Genomic DNA, 15919 nt, shown 5'->3' on the forward strand with positions numbered 1-15919 from the left:
AACTAGGAGATGGGGAGAGTTTTGATTTAGATGGGCAGGTTGGGTGAAAAAGGGCCCCTAAATCTTGAGACTCCTTACGAAAATGGGAGGGTTGATAATTGATATCTGGTAGATGATTTTTAATAGCCCGTTATGGGAAAGGAATACAAAACTCACAAGTTTGGGAATTATATATTTTAAATTTTAGGGAGTATATATTTTGAAATTCCAGCAGAAAAGAGTTGGTTCTTTTCATTAATCTACCTCTCAACGTTCCACGATCTTTTTTCTTTATTTCCAAATCACTACCGAGAAGCTAGTTGTATACGCGGTTTACAGCTGAAGCTTTTTAACCTTCATAAAAGTTTACATTGTTTCTTAAAATGTGAGCTTGTTCTTTGCACCTATTGATCGTCCGTCACAATATATTAACATGGGTGGGGTCTACTTACTCCCAGAAAACATCATCAACTACTATATACGTGTTAAATCTGCCATTCTGTTAACTACCTTGTAACGCATTCCAAAGTCAACGAAATTAATGCAAAACTATCATTAATTACCGCTACGTCAATTAGCTTTTGGAGACCACCACCGTGAAGTTCTGAGCCAATCAAACTCGATAACAGTGCGTCACATCTGCGTTCTTCCCACCCCTCCAGCCGACACCGTGCAATCCACTTGATAATACTGGTTCTGGTGGTTACCTTTTGATCGACCAACGATGACATCTTCTAGATGCGCGTGTCCATTATGATGGTGCTCAGATAAGGGCGACATCGCATTGGACGGGGCCCGAGTCGAGGATAGTTAATGGAAAGAAGAGCTGAGACCCCCGGCAGTGTGTTGTAAACTGTTTGTTGGAGGGTTACAAGAAGCGATCACATCGCCTCTTCTCGCTGCTGGGGTTTTCTTTCACCTGAAGGCAGACGATCACTGGCTACCGTGGCAGACGACACAAAACCACGCAGACGACCCTTGCACAGCGCTGGACATTAGTTACACATTTCGCTTGCAGTAATTGCTGTTAACATGAGCTTTGATTTTGACTGGAAAAACAGAATATCAGAGATAATCGTGTAATTGAAACGCTGAAATTCAACAATAGCGTCTCTATTTGCATTTGCGTATTTGAGAAAAGTCCAATCTGATCACTTAGAGAGGTCACTGAGAATACACAAATCACGGGAACGAAACGAGCAACCTCCAGTAAAAATGGGTAAGTTTTCTTATTTCACCTTATTTATAAAATAATATTTACTTTTTTTCAAACTTTTTTCAAAATCAGCACTTAATTTTACCATTCGTATGCCATTACTAAAAATTATCTAAATAATAAAAACCCATTTGTCTTTACTAGAATAGTATTTTAAAATATTTTTAAATTCACAAAAAAAAAAAAATGCGAAAGGCGGTGATAATAGTAAGGCGGAACTTAAAGCAGAAAAAAGAGGTGCCGAAAAAAGACCATATATATCATCGAATATGTGAGGACATCTTAAATTTAGCTTTTCGACAATGATTTTGATCGTCTTCAATTCAGTCCAAATTAAGAAATTAATCATTTGGCAAAATAATTAGCTTTTTGGTCTATTAAACAAACACAATATTTTATCACGGGGCATGACAACAGACTGGCCTTGGATCAAAGATGAGTAAAATTTTGGTCTAAAACTTCAGTCTAATTTTCTGGCAAAATTACTTGTGTAAAACTGGTCGTTGATCTGGTCACTAAAAGGGATAATTTAAAATTGGGACTGGACATATAGTCAGTGTGCAGCTGGACGCTTGGCCCTACAACGTCAATTATCTTCAAAATCGTTATTATGCTTCATTTAGTTTTGCCAGGAAAACACTAGGACCTACGAAGCAACCCTTGTAAAATATTCAAAGTTGGTCATGACAAATTTTTGAGAGTACGATCACAATATTGGAAAAAATTAGGGATAGTAGGCCTATAAAGCGAAAAACGTAATGATCATTGTAGTCTGATCTCACGACAGTGAAGTGATCAATCAAAATGCACCGTTGAAATTATTTCACATAGATTTACTAGGCGAATATTAGGAACTACGAAACATACCGTGTCTCCTTGTATTGAGGATATTTAAATTATGATTACATTTCAATAAAAAAGTGAGAGTATAAAGCGGTAGGCGTAGTGATCATTGAAGTCTGATCTCACGTAGGTGAAGTGATAAATCCGCGATAAGTCTCGTGTTGTGAGCAGACGACAGCTGGTGTAAGATAGTCTGCTATCACCTTTGACAGCGACGTGATCGTTTGGTGTGACGAGAGAAAGATAAATCTTGAAAGTCGGTTAGGACAGAGACATTTTTTATGTGCTCTCTTCAATACATCAATTTATTTATATACATTTAAGAAAACCTTTCTTCCTATCTTTGTCTTACTTAAAACCACCGTTTCGTCCTTGCAGAGGTGTTATGTTGAATGTAAATATCTGTAATAAAAGGTGACAGAGAATTATCTGAGTATTAACTGAGGAAAAGACGACAGCTTGAACCCTTTCTGAGACAAGGCGCGTGCAGAGTGACTCCAACGTTCCGCGATCGGATTGCCGGGCTCAGACTGTTCTTGGAGTCGCTTTTTCAGTTGAACATTGCTCTGAAAAAAAGAGAAAATCGTTTCCAGATCAAAATCTTTTGTTGCACTGCCTTCCTGCGATTTATCACAAATAAGAATTCTCAAGAGGTACTGTTTTATTGAAGAAAAAGGGAGGAAGGTAGCCCACATGTGACACCTTTATGTTGGAAAGGTCGTAGAAAAGTCTTCTTTTATTCATAATTCACTTTGCTAAAATTCGATTCTTTGTTTATTGGGTTGACTACCACCTTCTCGTGTGATGGAGTTAAAAAGTTCAGACACCGAGACATTGATATGTCTTTTATAAACATTGAAATTACCTCAGCACGAGCACAATGACTCTCATGCTTGCAAACTGTAGTCTATGACTATGAATATGTGCAATGATATTGAAAACAAGAGGTATACACGTACTGTTAAAAACGAAATCTATTTTCGTAGCTCATGCTGACCAATGTGACAAAAATCTATATAACATTACACTATGCATTGCTGATAATTTTCATTTAAACTGTCAACTCCATTCCTGACAAAAAGTAACGAAAAACAGTTTTATTATATCGGAAGTTGTTGTAGAGTATCAAAAATCAACTGTAGGTCATATGCGGCACGCGAGCGACTGTCACCCCCACAGGAAACAAAAGGTGCCAGCAACAACCAAGTGGCTGATACCTGCATGGTTAAGTGACTACAATCTGAACACTTAAGTGTTTGAAATCTACACAGTTAAGTCTGAGCTCAACAGATTACGCACTTGACAAGAAAAACACGTGCGTTTTACGGCCAGGTGAAAAAGGGGGCGTATAAAAGAATCAAATCGTTCAGAGACAGGCCAAACAACACGGTTGCATTCTAAGTCGTGTTAATCGCTCCTGTATCAACAACTGGTCCTCCGAACGTCAAGGTGTGAAACCGGTTTTTAAAAAGTCATGAAGCAAGTGGTTTATCGCTCCCCCCTGTATTTAGTTCTCGACTAGACCATTGTTTGTCCAAGCCGTGCTAACAAAAGTTTAGCGAACAGCCCGGTTGATGTTTGCACTACCGGACTAGTTTGTATGTCTGTTCCTTCACCAGCTGTTATGCGGTATTATGTCACTTTACTAGTAGAACAGCGACGGGAAAAGTAAGAAGAAGAGTTGTAGAATTTCAAAATTCAACTCAAAGTAGGTTCGATCATGCGGTATCAAGATTTCTCAGGTAAGATTACAGGAATCGTAGTTTGTTTCCGTGAGCGTTTCAATTACTTTTGTGTTAATTAATTTCCCAAATTGACGTTTAACCTCTTTCATCAATTTGGTGAGTGACGCGTTTGAAATTCCATAGAAACTAAAAGCTTCTTTTTCAACTCTTTCGTCAAAAAACCAAAAAAAAAGAACGTGTCCGCCGGTTTTAAAATTCCACAAATATTTCACAGATCGACGATGCTTTGAAGTATAATAATACGCACGTTTCATGATTTGTTTGGATTTGTTTTCTCTGTCTTGTTATTTCAATATAAAAGATCACAACTCTATGGCCCAGAGATAACTCACGTTCATAAATACACAGTGCAGGAAGATACTGAAATTCAAAATAATTGTTGCTCGGTCGGCTGGTCTTAATTGATAGGACGTGAAATAAGAAAACCTATCAGTTAGTATCCGAAGTTATGAACCAGCTGAAATCTGTCTTCAGCCTTTTGCCCCATCGTCAATTAATCGGTGCCATGCCTAAATATGACCTTTAATGAATATTTATTATAAATAGCCGCTTGTTTAAATGCCGCAAAGAAACGATTATAGAAATTCAAAAGATATCAACTGATGCCGTTATTACCGTAATTTTTTTCCTAAACACCTTTGGTTTGAAATACACTGGAGATCTTTATTAGTATAATTGTTAAATTTTTAAAGGAATTTGAGACAGTAAAGAAGGTATAGTAATCAGAGATTGAAAACGATTTTAGTATGAACACGCCAAAGATTTAATCATTTATTTATTTTCATTCCACAGAGAGCCTCCATCGAAAGCCCGAAGTCTTGTGCTTGGTTTGCGGGGACAAGGCTTCAGGCAAGCACTACGGGGTACAAAGTTGTGACGGTTGTCGAGGCTTCTTTAAACGCAGTATCAGACGCAACCTGGAGTACGTATGTAAGGAGAACGGGAACTGTGTGGTAGACGTGGCCAGGAGAAACCAGTGCCAAGCCTGCCGTTTTAGAAAATGTTTGGAAGTTAAAATGAACAAAGATGGTATGTTATGTTATTTTGTGATAATTGTCTATAAAAGGTTCTCTAATTAAATCATTTTTTCATACAGGCCATACTGGTTTAAGCTTGTAGTTTAATCTCCACATTTTTTATTTCAAATTTTCATTAACCAGATAACGCAACATTTAATCTTTATAATTCCATTACATTTTTACCAAAATCATTTTAGCACAAAAGCAACAACAACAACAATAATAATAATAAAATAATAATAATAATAATAATAATAATACTATCTATCTATTTTCAACCAAAGTAGGATCATACGTTTATTTAATTATGCACAGTAATACACTCATCTTTTAACATTAAACTGCCCTTCAATATTCTATTGTGGCAAACCATTGGTGTATCATTTCCAGTTTTCCTGCCAAGTAACTCACAATATATAACCGCACCGTGCCCCCAATTCTCACATCCCCGAAACCAGGTTATTTCAGTATTTCCCCAAACACAACAATATTCATTTTGCGAAATAATTAACCTCTTTCAGTGATACATCACAGGGTTCTATTAAACGGTTTTCAGAGCTTTTCAGTGGTTTTGAGCGGCTAAGCCTTTCACTAGGTGAGATAGATGTACAATTGTGATAACCCAAATAAGTGGGTGTGTCCAAAACTCCTCCAGATCAATTGCTGACCTGCGTCCGAGGTATCAGAGCGCGTAATCGACAAGATTCTTATCATAACTGCCCAAATTTTATGTAATCAAGTGTAACTCGAGCGGGCAATGGACGCATTGTTGACCTCTCGAAACGCTGCTCCGGGCCATGTTGACTTTAACACCTTCCGACCAAGGTAGCGTCTTTGTCCGCGTAGCATCACTGGTGTGAGAGGTCAGAAAATTAAGCGGCTATTGTGGTTCTACATCAGAGCTGTTACCTGATGTGTTGTTGTGTGTGAATTCAGTTTGTACATACCTGTAATTAAGCACGTGTGGTGTGCTTGACACGCTATTCTCGCCTCCTAGTTGTCACCTGGCAGAAATGCGTGGCAATTATTTGAACGGGGAGGAGTAAATTTTGGCAATCATTTTACAGTTCTTTGCGTTCTTTAAATAAGCTTAATTAAACTTTTAAACTGGAATTTTGACAGGCATAAACTGAACGGTGGAACTTCACGTTTTACGTATTTTAATTGAATTGAGATACAAAAGGTGAAACAGATTATATAGACATTTGTAAAATTGATGCATTAATTATCCTTCACTCAAGCTTGAAAAAAGGAAGATAAAAACATAAAGGAATGAACTTAAACTAATGATCAAAACTGAAGTGACATCACATCGAATATATACTTTCAATGCTATGTCTTACATACCTGAAGACCTTTTTAAATGATGATTAATACATTCATTAGCGACATGTGTTTTTTGAACGACTTTCGTTTAAATCTTTATTGAGCCCAAGTCATTTGTAAATCGCATTTGCATTTTCAGATATCATTTTAATGTATTTTGGACATTAATTTGATATATGTCCAGGAAAACGTGCCTCTTTAAATGGGGAACGGGAACTCATTGCCACATGTTGGAAAGAATCGTATAAAATTACAACGAAACCTAGGATTAATCAGCGTGCTTGGAGCGTAATAACGAATAGAAATGTGCGAGAACCGAGCAACTGGTCTTGTTTTAGTCGTCTATTTGTTCGCCTATTGCCTTTCACCAAAACTATAGATCGGAAACCACTCTGCCTGCTGATCTATTGTGAGGAAACGGGAATGTCGCCAACTGTTCTTGTCATTTCTCCTCATTTTGAAGTTAGTTTTGTTTTCTTAGCCTGCCACTTTTTGATCAATAATCTCAGCAACGGCAGCCCACTGCGCCCCCTTCATCCACAGATCAATGGCGACTGAGCGCGTTTCCTCATTAGACTTTCAAATGTCTCCGTTTTAATCAATCCGTCGAGTAGAACGCGCGCTACCTTTACCTGGCTGAGCAAACAGCGCGCTGTTGACACAACCGCGTGTGTGCTCAAAAATCAAACTCTCATTAACACTCGCGCTATTAATGTCATTAGGAAATGATAACGCTTCGATTTTCCGCCACTTAACTTAAGTCTCTGATCATTATTGTTAAGGCACATGTCGCACACAACTCGATGAATTCCCAGAATTTGTTGTTCTCCAGGATATATTTAACTAAATCTCAGGAAGTTAATAATTAATTATGAGCGTCCAGAGGAGATCTGCTCATCAGAGGAGGCTTGCTTTGATATGTTTTTCTTCTTTTTTATATGAAGGGGGGAGTTTCAGCACCAGTAGTAGCAAATCTTATCAGATACAGACGTTCTTTTTTTAACCATTAAAAAGATATAAACAAAACCTCATAATCTAGTGTATTGCCCAATGTTCTCGTTTAAAACAATACATTGTCAATGACCGAGGTTGAGAAAAGGAATAATATCTATCTTAACTAAGCAGTTTAATTGATCAAATATGTTGTAAAATTTCAATTTAACTATTAATAGAGTAAAAGCAGGGAAAGTTGCTCGTTACTTGGTGCTCTTAACTAGGCTTAGGGACCTCACCTACCGTCCTAACAAATAGTGCATTCTGAATTGATTATCATTAATTGGAACTTTTTGAGTCAGCTCCGATGACTTCACCAGCTGATCTGTTCTCAGGGCCCCAGGAGAGAGCTGGTGAAAATTTGATCTTGTTCTCGTGGTAGCTTCAGGAAAATCATTTACAATGGCACTTCCGTCTTCGGATGAGTAGCTCTGATATTGATTGGCATCAGAAATGCCTTGTCATTGCAGCCTTTCGACGGATCACTTTGGGTAAAGCTTTTTTTATTTGAAACAGGAACAAACTTTTTCTCTCTTTTTTAGAGGTGATTATTGTAGTGATTTTTAATTATCACAAGCTTCCAAAAGCTTGACTTGCTTTGGAAGTAGACATTATAATTATTCATACGCGAGGCCCATTAAGACTCTATACTCTTGCCCAGGTGGGGTATACACAAAAACGCACTGTGAGAACTAAAGGAAAACACTCGGGCGGGTTTAGGTTATCAAGAAAAGACCAGGTCTAAATTTTTGATGGCCAAACCCCCTCTGCCCCCCCCCCACCCCTGATCCCACCGCTCACCGACATGCAATCACCAGTGAAAACAAAAACATTACAGAAAACTGCCTTTTCAGTCAATATGCACTCGATTCGAAGAAATGTGGCCAACGCCCATGGTTTTTTAATCAATCATCCAAAACGGAGAACGTTTGGGTCAAGCTAATTGAAGTGGACTTACACCCCATTTCCATAGATTAGATCGACCTACTTTGGATCGACCTAACTCCCTGGGGGTTCGCGCTGAATAGCTGTCAGCCGGGCGGACACAAAAGTTAATTGCCCCTTACGGCTTGTAGTGGGCGGGGATGGACACTTAAGGGGATTATCTGACGGTAGTCTGATGAGACTCCCCGCGGTGATAGATCGATCTAAAGTTGTGGGAATAGACCCTTAGGTACGTCCGCGTTGCTGCCAGAAAATATCCCTTGCCCTCGCGTGGAGGGACTTAACCCGTGCAGTAATTAAACATTTATCGGTAGCAACGTTTAATTAGTAGTGTTTTAATCCGCAACCCGGTGTCAAAGAGGGAGATTAGCCGCCAAATTAGCTCGGCTCGCCGGGTAACGGTGTACTCGATAGACTGAAGAGATGTGCTTGAACGATATAACAGACAATCAGCCGTTTCCTGGAGAATTGATTTTTCCGATACGAGATCTTTTAGCTCCGCTCAAAAGAACGCAAGTTTGTCTATTAGCATGTGTAAAGTGTTAATATTTTAATAGCGCATTGATTAATGTCACTCCAGCGCGAAGTGCATTAATGAACGTGCAAATAGCGTCAGCTGGGGAAAGATTGACTTCTTCTCGCGCGCTACTCCTCGTGCTATCTCGCGTTGCCATGGAGACGATCGAAGGGCACCGCTGTGTTTTTTACACTTCAGTTAGATGAAAGTGCTTATTATAAAAAGGATACAATTGCTTTGAATATTCCCATACTCGAGGTAATCTGTGAAATAATTAAGATTAACTATCGCAACTTAAACATCTCGTTCACCGTTATTGATGAATGATTTGAGAAATAATCTACTCGCCTTTAGTGCAAGACATTTACTAAGCCATAAATCAAATTTGTTTTTTTAACGAAAACTGCTAAAGATTATCTGTGCGCAGAGCTGGAAAATTGACATGCAGGAGTTGAATTGTAAAAGCATACAATGATCGTAAGACATAAAAATAGCAAAGTTTAAAATATAAATTTGGACGATTCCCCCCTAGTCAACAAGGCATACCCTATCTACAGCTGTTTAGAAAATTACGATCATGACATCCGTTTTCAATTTCTCATTCACTTTTGTAATGAAGTGACTCTTCAAAAACTTATAAAGGGGTCTATGTATTTTTTATTTTAGCTGTTTTTTTTTTTTTTTTTGTTTTTTTTTTAGTATAACTTCAAATTTACGCTCTTGCTATTCATCTCACGCTAAGGGAATAAAGTAAATTAATTTGAATTTATAAAATTTTTATTCCTTCAGCTGTTCAGCACGAGCGAGCCCCCAGATGCTACCAATATAAACGCGACAGTCCAGACATAATGAAGTCCGCAGACGACAGTCCCTTCCCGCCATCCGCCTTCCTGGACAGAACGCGGTAAGTCAAAACTTTACGTCTGCATTGCGCTATAGCGAAAGCGTTTATTCTGTGATTGTCACAATTTTTCTCCCATTTCAAAATCCAAACAATAATTTGGATAAACGCTCGACATAAAAAATTACTTCGCGAATCAATTGCGTACAATTTTTTCAGATGTCAAAATTAAATCAAAATACTTTGCCATTTAAGTACACTATGAAGTCGTTGTTATTTCAAAATCAAAACAATAAATTGTCATTTCATGACAGGAGTAATGAAATATTTGTCAAATACATCCTCTTTTATGTTTAAAACCTCCATTCTTGATGTTTCAGATTTGAGTATACACAGTTTCATCAGTACAGTCCCCCCATTGGCCTCACGCCAGACTTCGGTTACCATGGCTCCCAACTTTATCAACCGTCAGCGTTAAACATGATCTCTGACATTAAAAGGACATCATCAGTGGTCAGTTTGCCCAAGGAGAACGCTCAACTGGACAAGTCCAGTTCGGCATCTTCAGCTTCACAGAGGAACGAACAAGAGTTAAGCGTTGAAAAGAAAGAGAGGATGACGAAAAATGACGAAGACAGCCGCCCATGTTCAACTGTTTCGTCACGTTCGGGTGATCTGAATGACGACAGAAAAAGTGAGTCTAGTCCTTTAATCTTGTTAGTGAACGTAACTGATAATATAAGTTTCTTTTGGTTCTATGCATCAATTTGTGTTTTTTAAACTGTGTTAAGTTTTAAATCATTCGTGTATATGCCTAAACAATTGCCAATCTGCCATACTTGTCACTGATCTTAAACTACTTAAAGACGTTATTTAGATTTAAGAAATTAAATCTCGATGTTAAAGAAAACTTAATCATGTAGAATTTTACAATGTGTGACTTAGCCTACTACATGTAGCGATAACTAAAAAAAATAAAAAGAACGAAAGCAGGAATTGATGGTATCTGTATTTGGAACGTGTCTGTCATAGGAATCGTAGTTATTTATATTTGATTGGCTTTTTAAACAGGTGCAGAACCAAAACAAGAGAAGAAGTCCAGTTTGTCAGTTTCTCCTTCCATCTCATCTCCGCCCACACACCTTACAGTGCCATCTTCACACGTCACATCTTCTGCGGACCACGTCACCAGTTTGCGTGCACACGTCACAGCCACGGCCCCGTCATTTCTCACCCACCCTATTCAGTTTCCGTCCCTGCCAATATTAGAACAGAACATGTATATGACTGCTGCCGCTGAAAATATCTACGAAGCTGCGGCAAGACTGTTGTTTATGTCGGTGAAATGGGCCAGAAATATTCCGTCCTTTCTCCAGTTGCCGTTCAGAGATCAAGCAATCCTGCTGGAAGAGTCTTGGAGTGAGCTCTTCATTCTCAGCGCTGCCCAGTGGTCAATGCCCATTGATATAGGTAAGATACATATGACGTTTTAAAATCTTAATTTTTGACATTTTTATAATGCTGTTAAAACCGAATGAGCTTTTCGTTGGACGAGTTGAGAATGTGGTCTTTATAATATCTCTTCATTTAATAAACACTGCTCGAAATTGATATTTTTACTCACATTTTAAGATCAACATGAACTGCATTCTCTTATCTATTTTAATTTTTGAAAAAATACTGCAAAGGAACGAAACAATGGAAACATATTCCCTTAATAAATAAATGCCACATCTTTATATTCTAGGCACTTTGTTAGGAACAAACAGCCTAGACACACGGCAAGTGGACAAGTCGTCTCTGATATTACAAGTACGGGCACTGCAAGATATTCTGACACGGTTCAGTCAGCTGCGGGTGGATTCCACAGAGTACGCCTATCTGAAAGCATTGGTTCTGTTCAAATCTGGTAAGTGAAGAGGTCCTTGTAATATAATAATAATAAAGTTGCTACTTACTTAACTGCCATGGGGCATGTAGTCTATGTAAGCAGAATATCATGTCGTTTAAGAACTCCGTAAGAATTGGCAGTAGCGTGAGTGCGGTGTGAATTGTGTTAGTTGCGACATTCACGGATTGCACCACTTTGGTACAATGAGGTCGCGTTAGTTGAGACTGTGTTAACGCAATGGCGCAAGAATCTGATAGCGTTTTTAAATCATTTATTTTAACTAATGATCTTTATTCTACTTCCTCATATCATTCTTATGAACGCTATAATTTTTTGTTTTATTCTAGAGGTGCGCGGACTACGAGACTCTCTCCAAGTGGAGGCACTGCAAGACCAGGCGCAGCTGATGCTTCAAGACTACTGCCTCACCCAGCAACCAGGGAGCAAGGTGCGCTTCGGGAAAGTGTTGTTACTGATGCCCGCCGTACGCACGGTCAGCCCACGAACCATAGAGGATTTGTTCTTCCGCCGAACGATCGGGAGTATCCCCATAGAGCGATTGTTGTGTGACATGTTCAAGTCAAGCTAGGTTCCTGGATTAAATGTCACAGCGATGGCGCTGAGGGAAGCGACAAGATGCAGTACTGTGAGCGCTTTGATGTTGGAATTAGACCCTTGACAAGATGGTGGTTTTGACAGAGCTGCATTCACTGCAACAAGACAAAGTTATGTCATTGGTTTATGTTTATTTTTGTCCCAGTTTTGATTCCTAGTCACAGAACATTATGGACATAATAATGAAGTGATTTTGGAAAGTTTGCGCAAAACCTTTATTTCTTTATGTGATACGTTGTCATCATATGGCCATATTTTTGCACATCTACCGCTGCTGAGTCACCAGAACTTTGTCATGTTGAAAACCCTAGATCAAATCCAGGACAATTTGTTGAGATTTTCCATTATTAATGTGAACTTTGAATAATGCCGTCCTCATATTTTTCAAGAAGTTTAATACGCATCATTATATGACCATACCTTAAATGAATTGTTGTCCCTATAATGCCAATATGGCAGACTTAGCGGCAGGGTCGATTTGATGAAAATGGTATATGACTTAATGTTCAGCATAATGAATAAGTCGTTGTTAATGGCAACTTAATGTGAATTTTGTCTAAATGTGAAAATGATATGAATTATTTCATAATGTGTTCGAAAAATCCGAATGCAATTCCTAAATCTGAAACGTAAAATTGGACATTTTGATCGGTATTGGGGAAACGTTGTGAAATTCAAAATTAGCTTAAAGTGTCGTGTTGGACCCATATCACTTTGAAGTTTTTTGAATGTACAAGAATCTGAACGATGATCAGTATTATTGTAATATTTATTTCTGTTGGTGCCGTAGGTTTTGTGATATATATGTATATATAAAGAACAATGTCAATTTATAATTATTTGCAGTCTTTTCTTTTTTAATTCTCTGAAAAGGCAAGTTTGTTCCCCCTTTTTTGCTTATGACAGGAGCTAGCAAGACGCCAGCAGAAAGCCACGTTCCATGTTGTTGTGTCGTATAGACTTAAAGCAAACAATTATACCTTTCATATTCTGTCATACTCTGTCATATTTGGATTTAAATTAGAGTACTAGCGGCTACCCAAACTCAGTGAAAAAACGCAGCTAATATTCAGTAAGTAATCAGTGCTTTCAGTATATAACTGAAAAAAGAAAAAATATAAAAGTACAAATATTAGCTTATTAGATTCAAGCCAACATTACCAAGCGTCCTGCTTAGTCTTGTAGCAACTGTTCTCTGTAAGTCAATTGATAGCGTCATCAGTGCTTCTTCTCTATCCTTCTCGTTTTCTTTTTCCTTCTCGTCTCATTTTAAAAAATATTAAAATTAAAAAAAAAAAACGCTCCAAAAGCCGAAAAGTAGTCACAAAACTCTCCGAAGCAAGAGCAAACCGGAACAATATGACGTTACGTCATTATGACGTCACATGTTACTTCATCCCAAAGTCTGGAGTTGGTTTGATAGTTGTGGTTTCATTTAGTTTGATAGATTCCTCTAATTCGTAAACGATGTTTCTAAGCTCATCAAGAGAGCTTTCGTCGTTCTCATTGAATCCTGGAAACAGAAATACAAAGACAAGGAAAAAATAAACTAAGAATTCAAATTATTAAAGCTAAAGGTCATTTTTAAACAAACTAAACATTAAGGGAAATAGATGCAATGTTTTTAAATTATGCAAACTAACAGGCACCGCCCAGCACCGTTCTAACTGAAATCTTCTTAATTCCAACCCGCTGAAGATGATATTTTCTTCGCAAATTCCTGCGAAATCTCTAGATTGATAGGTCAGTGTGACCCAGAAGTATCAGCGTAAAGTTGTCCACCTCCATGAGAAAGTCTTTTTAGGAGGTTTAAAATTGTTACTAGTCAAGTCTGGGCTGGGTGCATGCCTGATTTTTTTTGGGGGAGGGGGGAATAGTTCATGCATCTAATTGTATTGTTGTTGGAAATTTACAATCAAAATGTATTGTTTTAATGGAACAGGTGTATACAGAATAAAGAGTAACAAGTTGACGTGGTACGGTGATGATTCATTTCGTTATTGCATCAATTCCTATGCGGGTGAAGTGACGATAACAGTTGAAAAATGGGCCAAAAGCGTAGTTTATTTTTCGATGTCAGTCCTTTTTACTTTACTATCCGCTGCATACAAATCTTTTTATAGTGATCAGCATTAGGTAAAATATTCTCAACCATATACCAATTTTCATAGTCATTGCACTGCATCGGTATTTGGGCATTCAATTTTGCGAAATAGTCCAATAACAGCTTTATCACTGCAACTATCCATAATTCAATAAAACGAACTACTTTGGGTTCATCAGTCATTCACATGATAATAATTAATTCTGTTTGCATTAGGTACTCTTTATAATATGGGAGACTATATAATAAAACCATGTTGACAGACAGCCATACGTTATCTTTGGCGGACCCAGTTTTTTTTCCGGTGGGAGGGTGGTGCTGGACAGGGGTTTAATTATTTCGCTTCACTTAGGTTAACAATGTTATCACCCAAATTATGACATAAGGTATGTGGATGAACAATTGTGCAATTTTATCTCTACTCGTTCGTTATACTAGTTTGGGGGGGGGGGGGGGGGGGGGGTTAGTTTGGAGGAGGCACGAACCCGCTGTGCCTCCCCCCCCCCCCCCCCCCCCCCCCATCCCCCCACCACCACCACCACCACCAGTGAACATCTAGAATATCACCTCAGCTTACCGTATTCCTGGGGTGGACTGGCGTGTGAACTGGGGTATAGAGAACTCAAGAAATACACATTTAGTCCCAGGAGTCCAACGACTACAAGTAAATAGAACAGTTTCCACCGGTGCCTGCCCACCATATTGGCCATAATAATATCACTACCGAACTCCCGGATGTACCAATATCAGAGATGATTGCACTTCCTTTACGGTCTATATATTCTATATAGAAGAATGTCAATATATAATTGGAAAACAAACGTATCTGATCCAATTAATTCCTTCAACAATGTAGCCCGTAGCGGCTTTTACATTAGCCAAAATCGTAGATGTCGACAGTCATTTATCCTCTGATAATTGGCTGAGAGTTGGATGTAATATATGCTTTGTCCTGCTTCGTTTCTGGAACATCTGTTGATAAGTTTAATTCAAAAAGGTCATAGTTCGTAACAGGTGCAAGATGCCAGCAAATACCCGTTTCGTATTGATATCCACTTGTTCAAAGTTTATGTAAATGTGACCCATGCACAGTTTTTGCCATTTTACCTAGCATGTATATTTAGAATGTGTCTGTCACGTAAGCTGCACAAGTCAAACGGTCTCAATAGACTTTGCACTTGCTGTTATATGCATTAGACGCACATTGTAGCTTATAATCTCCAAACCAGCTTTAACTTCGACAACAGACTTTTCTAAATAATTTACAAGCGTGCATATTAAATGCGCCTGGAAGTTAATATTTTGTCATTATGATGTGTTCAGACCGGGTTTGACAAACACCGTTTTAGTTGTTATTCCAGGATGACGGTTGTTTGAACACACTGTCCTCTCCTGCCAAGTATTACATGTAAATAGTATACAGACAGATAGTAACCAAGCGTCTTTTTTCATGAGTAAAGTTTGCATCACGGGTCTGAACGGTAAAACAGCGAGGATTGGAATCAGACGGATATCTCGTTTTAATGCAGCTAAAAGCTTTTATTAAAACGGCCCTGAGTGCGACTTTAATGAACAATAAAACAGCCTGTATTGGCGTCCTTTAATGCCATCCTTTATTTCTTGATTGCCAGTTACTTTGCATAATTAAGCCCAATCACAGAACAAAGTATGTATTTTCACTCGCCAAGTTTAGTTACTACTGTTTTAAGGAACGGGTTTTTAAATCACACGCTGGACACTACCATCGCGTACACTTCTTCAGACTAATAATTATTGTCACTGATGTCACGTGACAGAGGACAATGGAGTATCTGTCACGTGACAACAGGGACAACAAGTTCAGTTCAAGAGATCTTTGGAAGAGGTAACCATCCGTGTATTCGTG

General features: G+C 38.4%; 1 protein-coding gene and 1 long non-coding RNA gene across 3 annotated transcripts; one reads left to right on the top strand and one right to left on the bottom strand.

The window, feature by feature from the left end:
• The first annotated feature begins 735 nt into the window (after positions 1 to 735).
• LOC106175397 (nuclear receptor subfamily 2 group E member 1) lies at positions 736 to 12769 on the top strand. Of its 2 annotated transcripts, none has more exons than XM_013557376.2 (7): positions 736 to 1198; positions 4576 to 4812; positions 9373 to 9487; positions 9805 to 10118; positions 10496 to 10894; positions 11172 to 11333; positions 11663 to 12769. In XM_013557376.2, the coding sequence occupies exons 1-7, from the start codon at positions 1195 to 1197 to the stop codon at positions 11902 to 11904; spliced, it is 1473 nt and encodes a 490-aa protein (XP_013412830.2). In that variant the 5' UTR covers positions 736 to 1194; the 3' UTR covers positions 11905 to 12769. The 2 variants fall into 2 exon arrangements, with proteins under 2 accessions (XP_013412830.2, XP_013412829.2); XM_013557375.3 differs by lacking the exon at positions 736 to 1198 and adding an exon at positions 3559 to 3780.
• LOC106175398 (uncharacterized) lies at positions 12684 to 15232 on the bottom strand. The gene is made up of 2 exons (XR_001239677.2): positions 14612 to 15232; positions 12684 to 13443 (listed from the first exon to the last, which is right to left on the bottom strand). It is a non-coding gene; the product is annotated as an uncharacterized LOC106175398 (long non-coding RNA).
• Positions 15233 to 15919: the final 687 nt, after the last annotated feature.

Source organism: Lingula anatina, chromosome 3 (assembly GCF_051362555.1).
Source record: "Lingula anatina isolate TDL-2025a chromosome 3, LinAna3.0, whole genome shotgun sequence".
Taxonomy (NCBI): Eukaryota; Metazoa; Brachiopoda; class Lingulata; order Lingulida; family Lingulidae; genus Lingula; species Lingula anatina.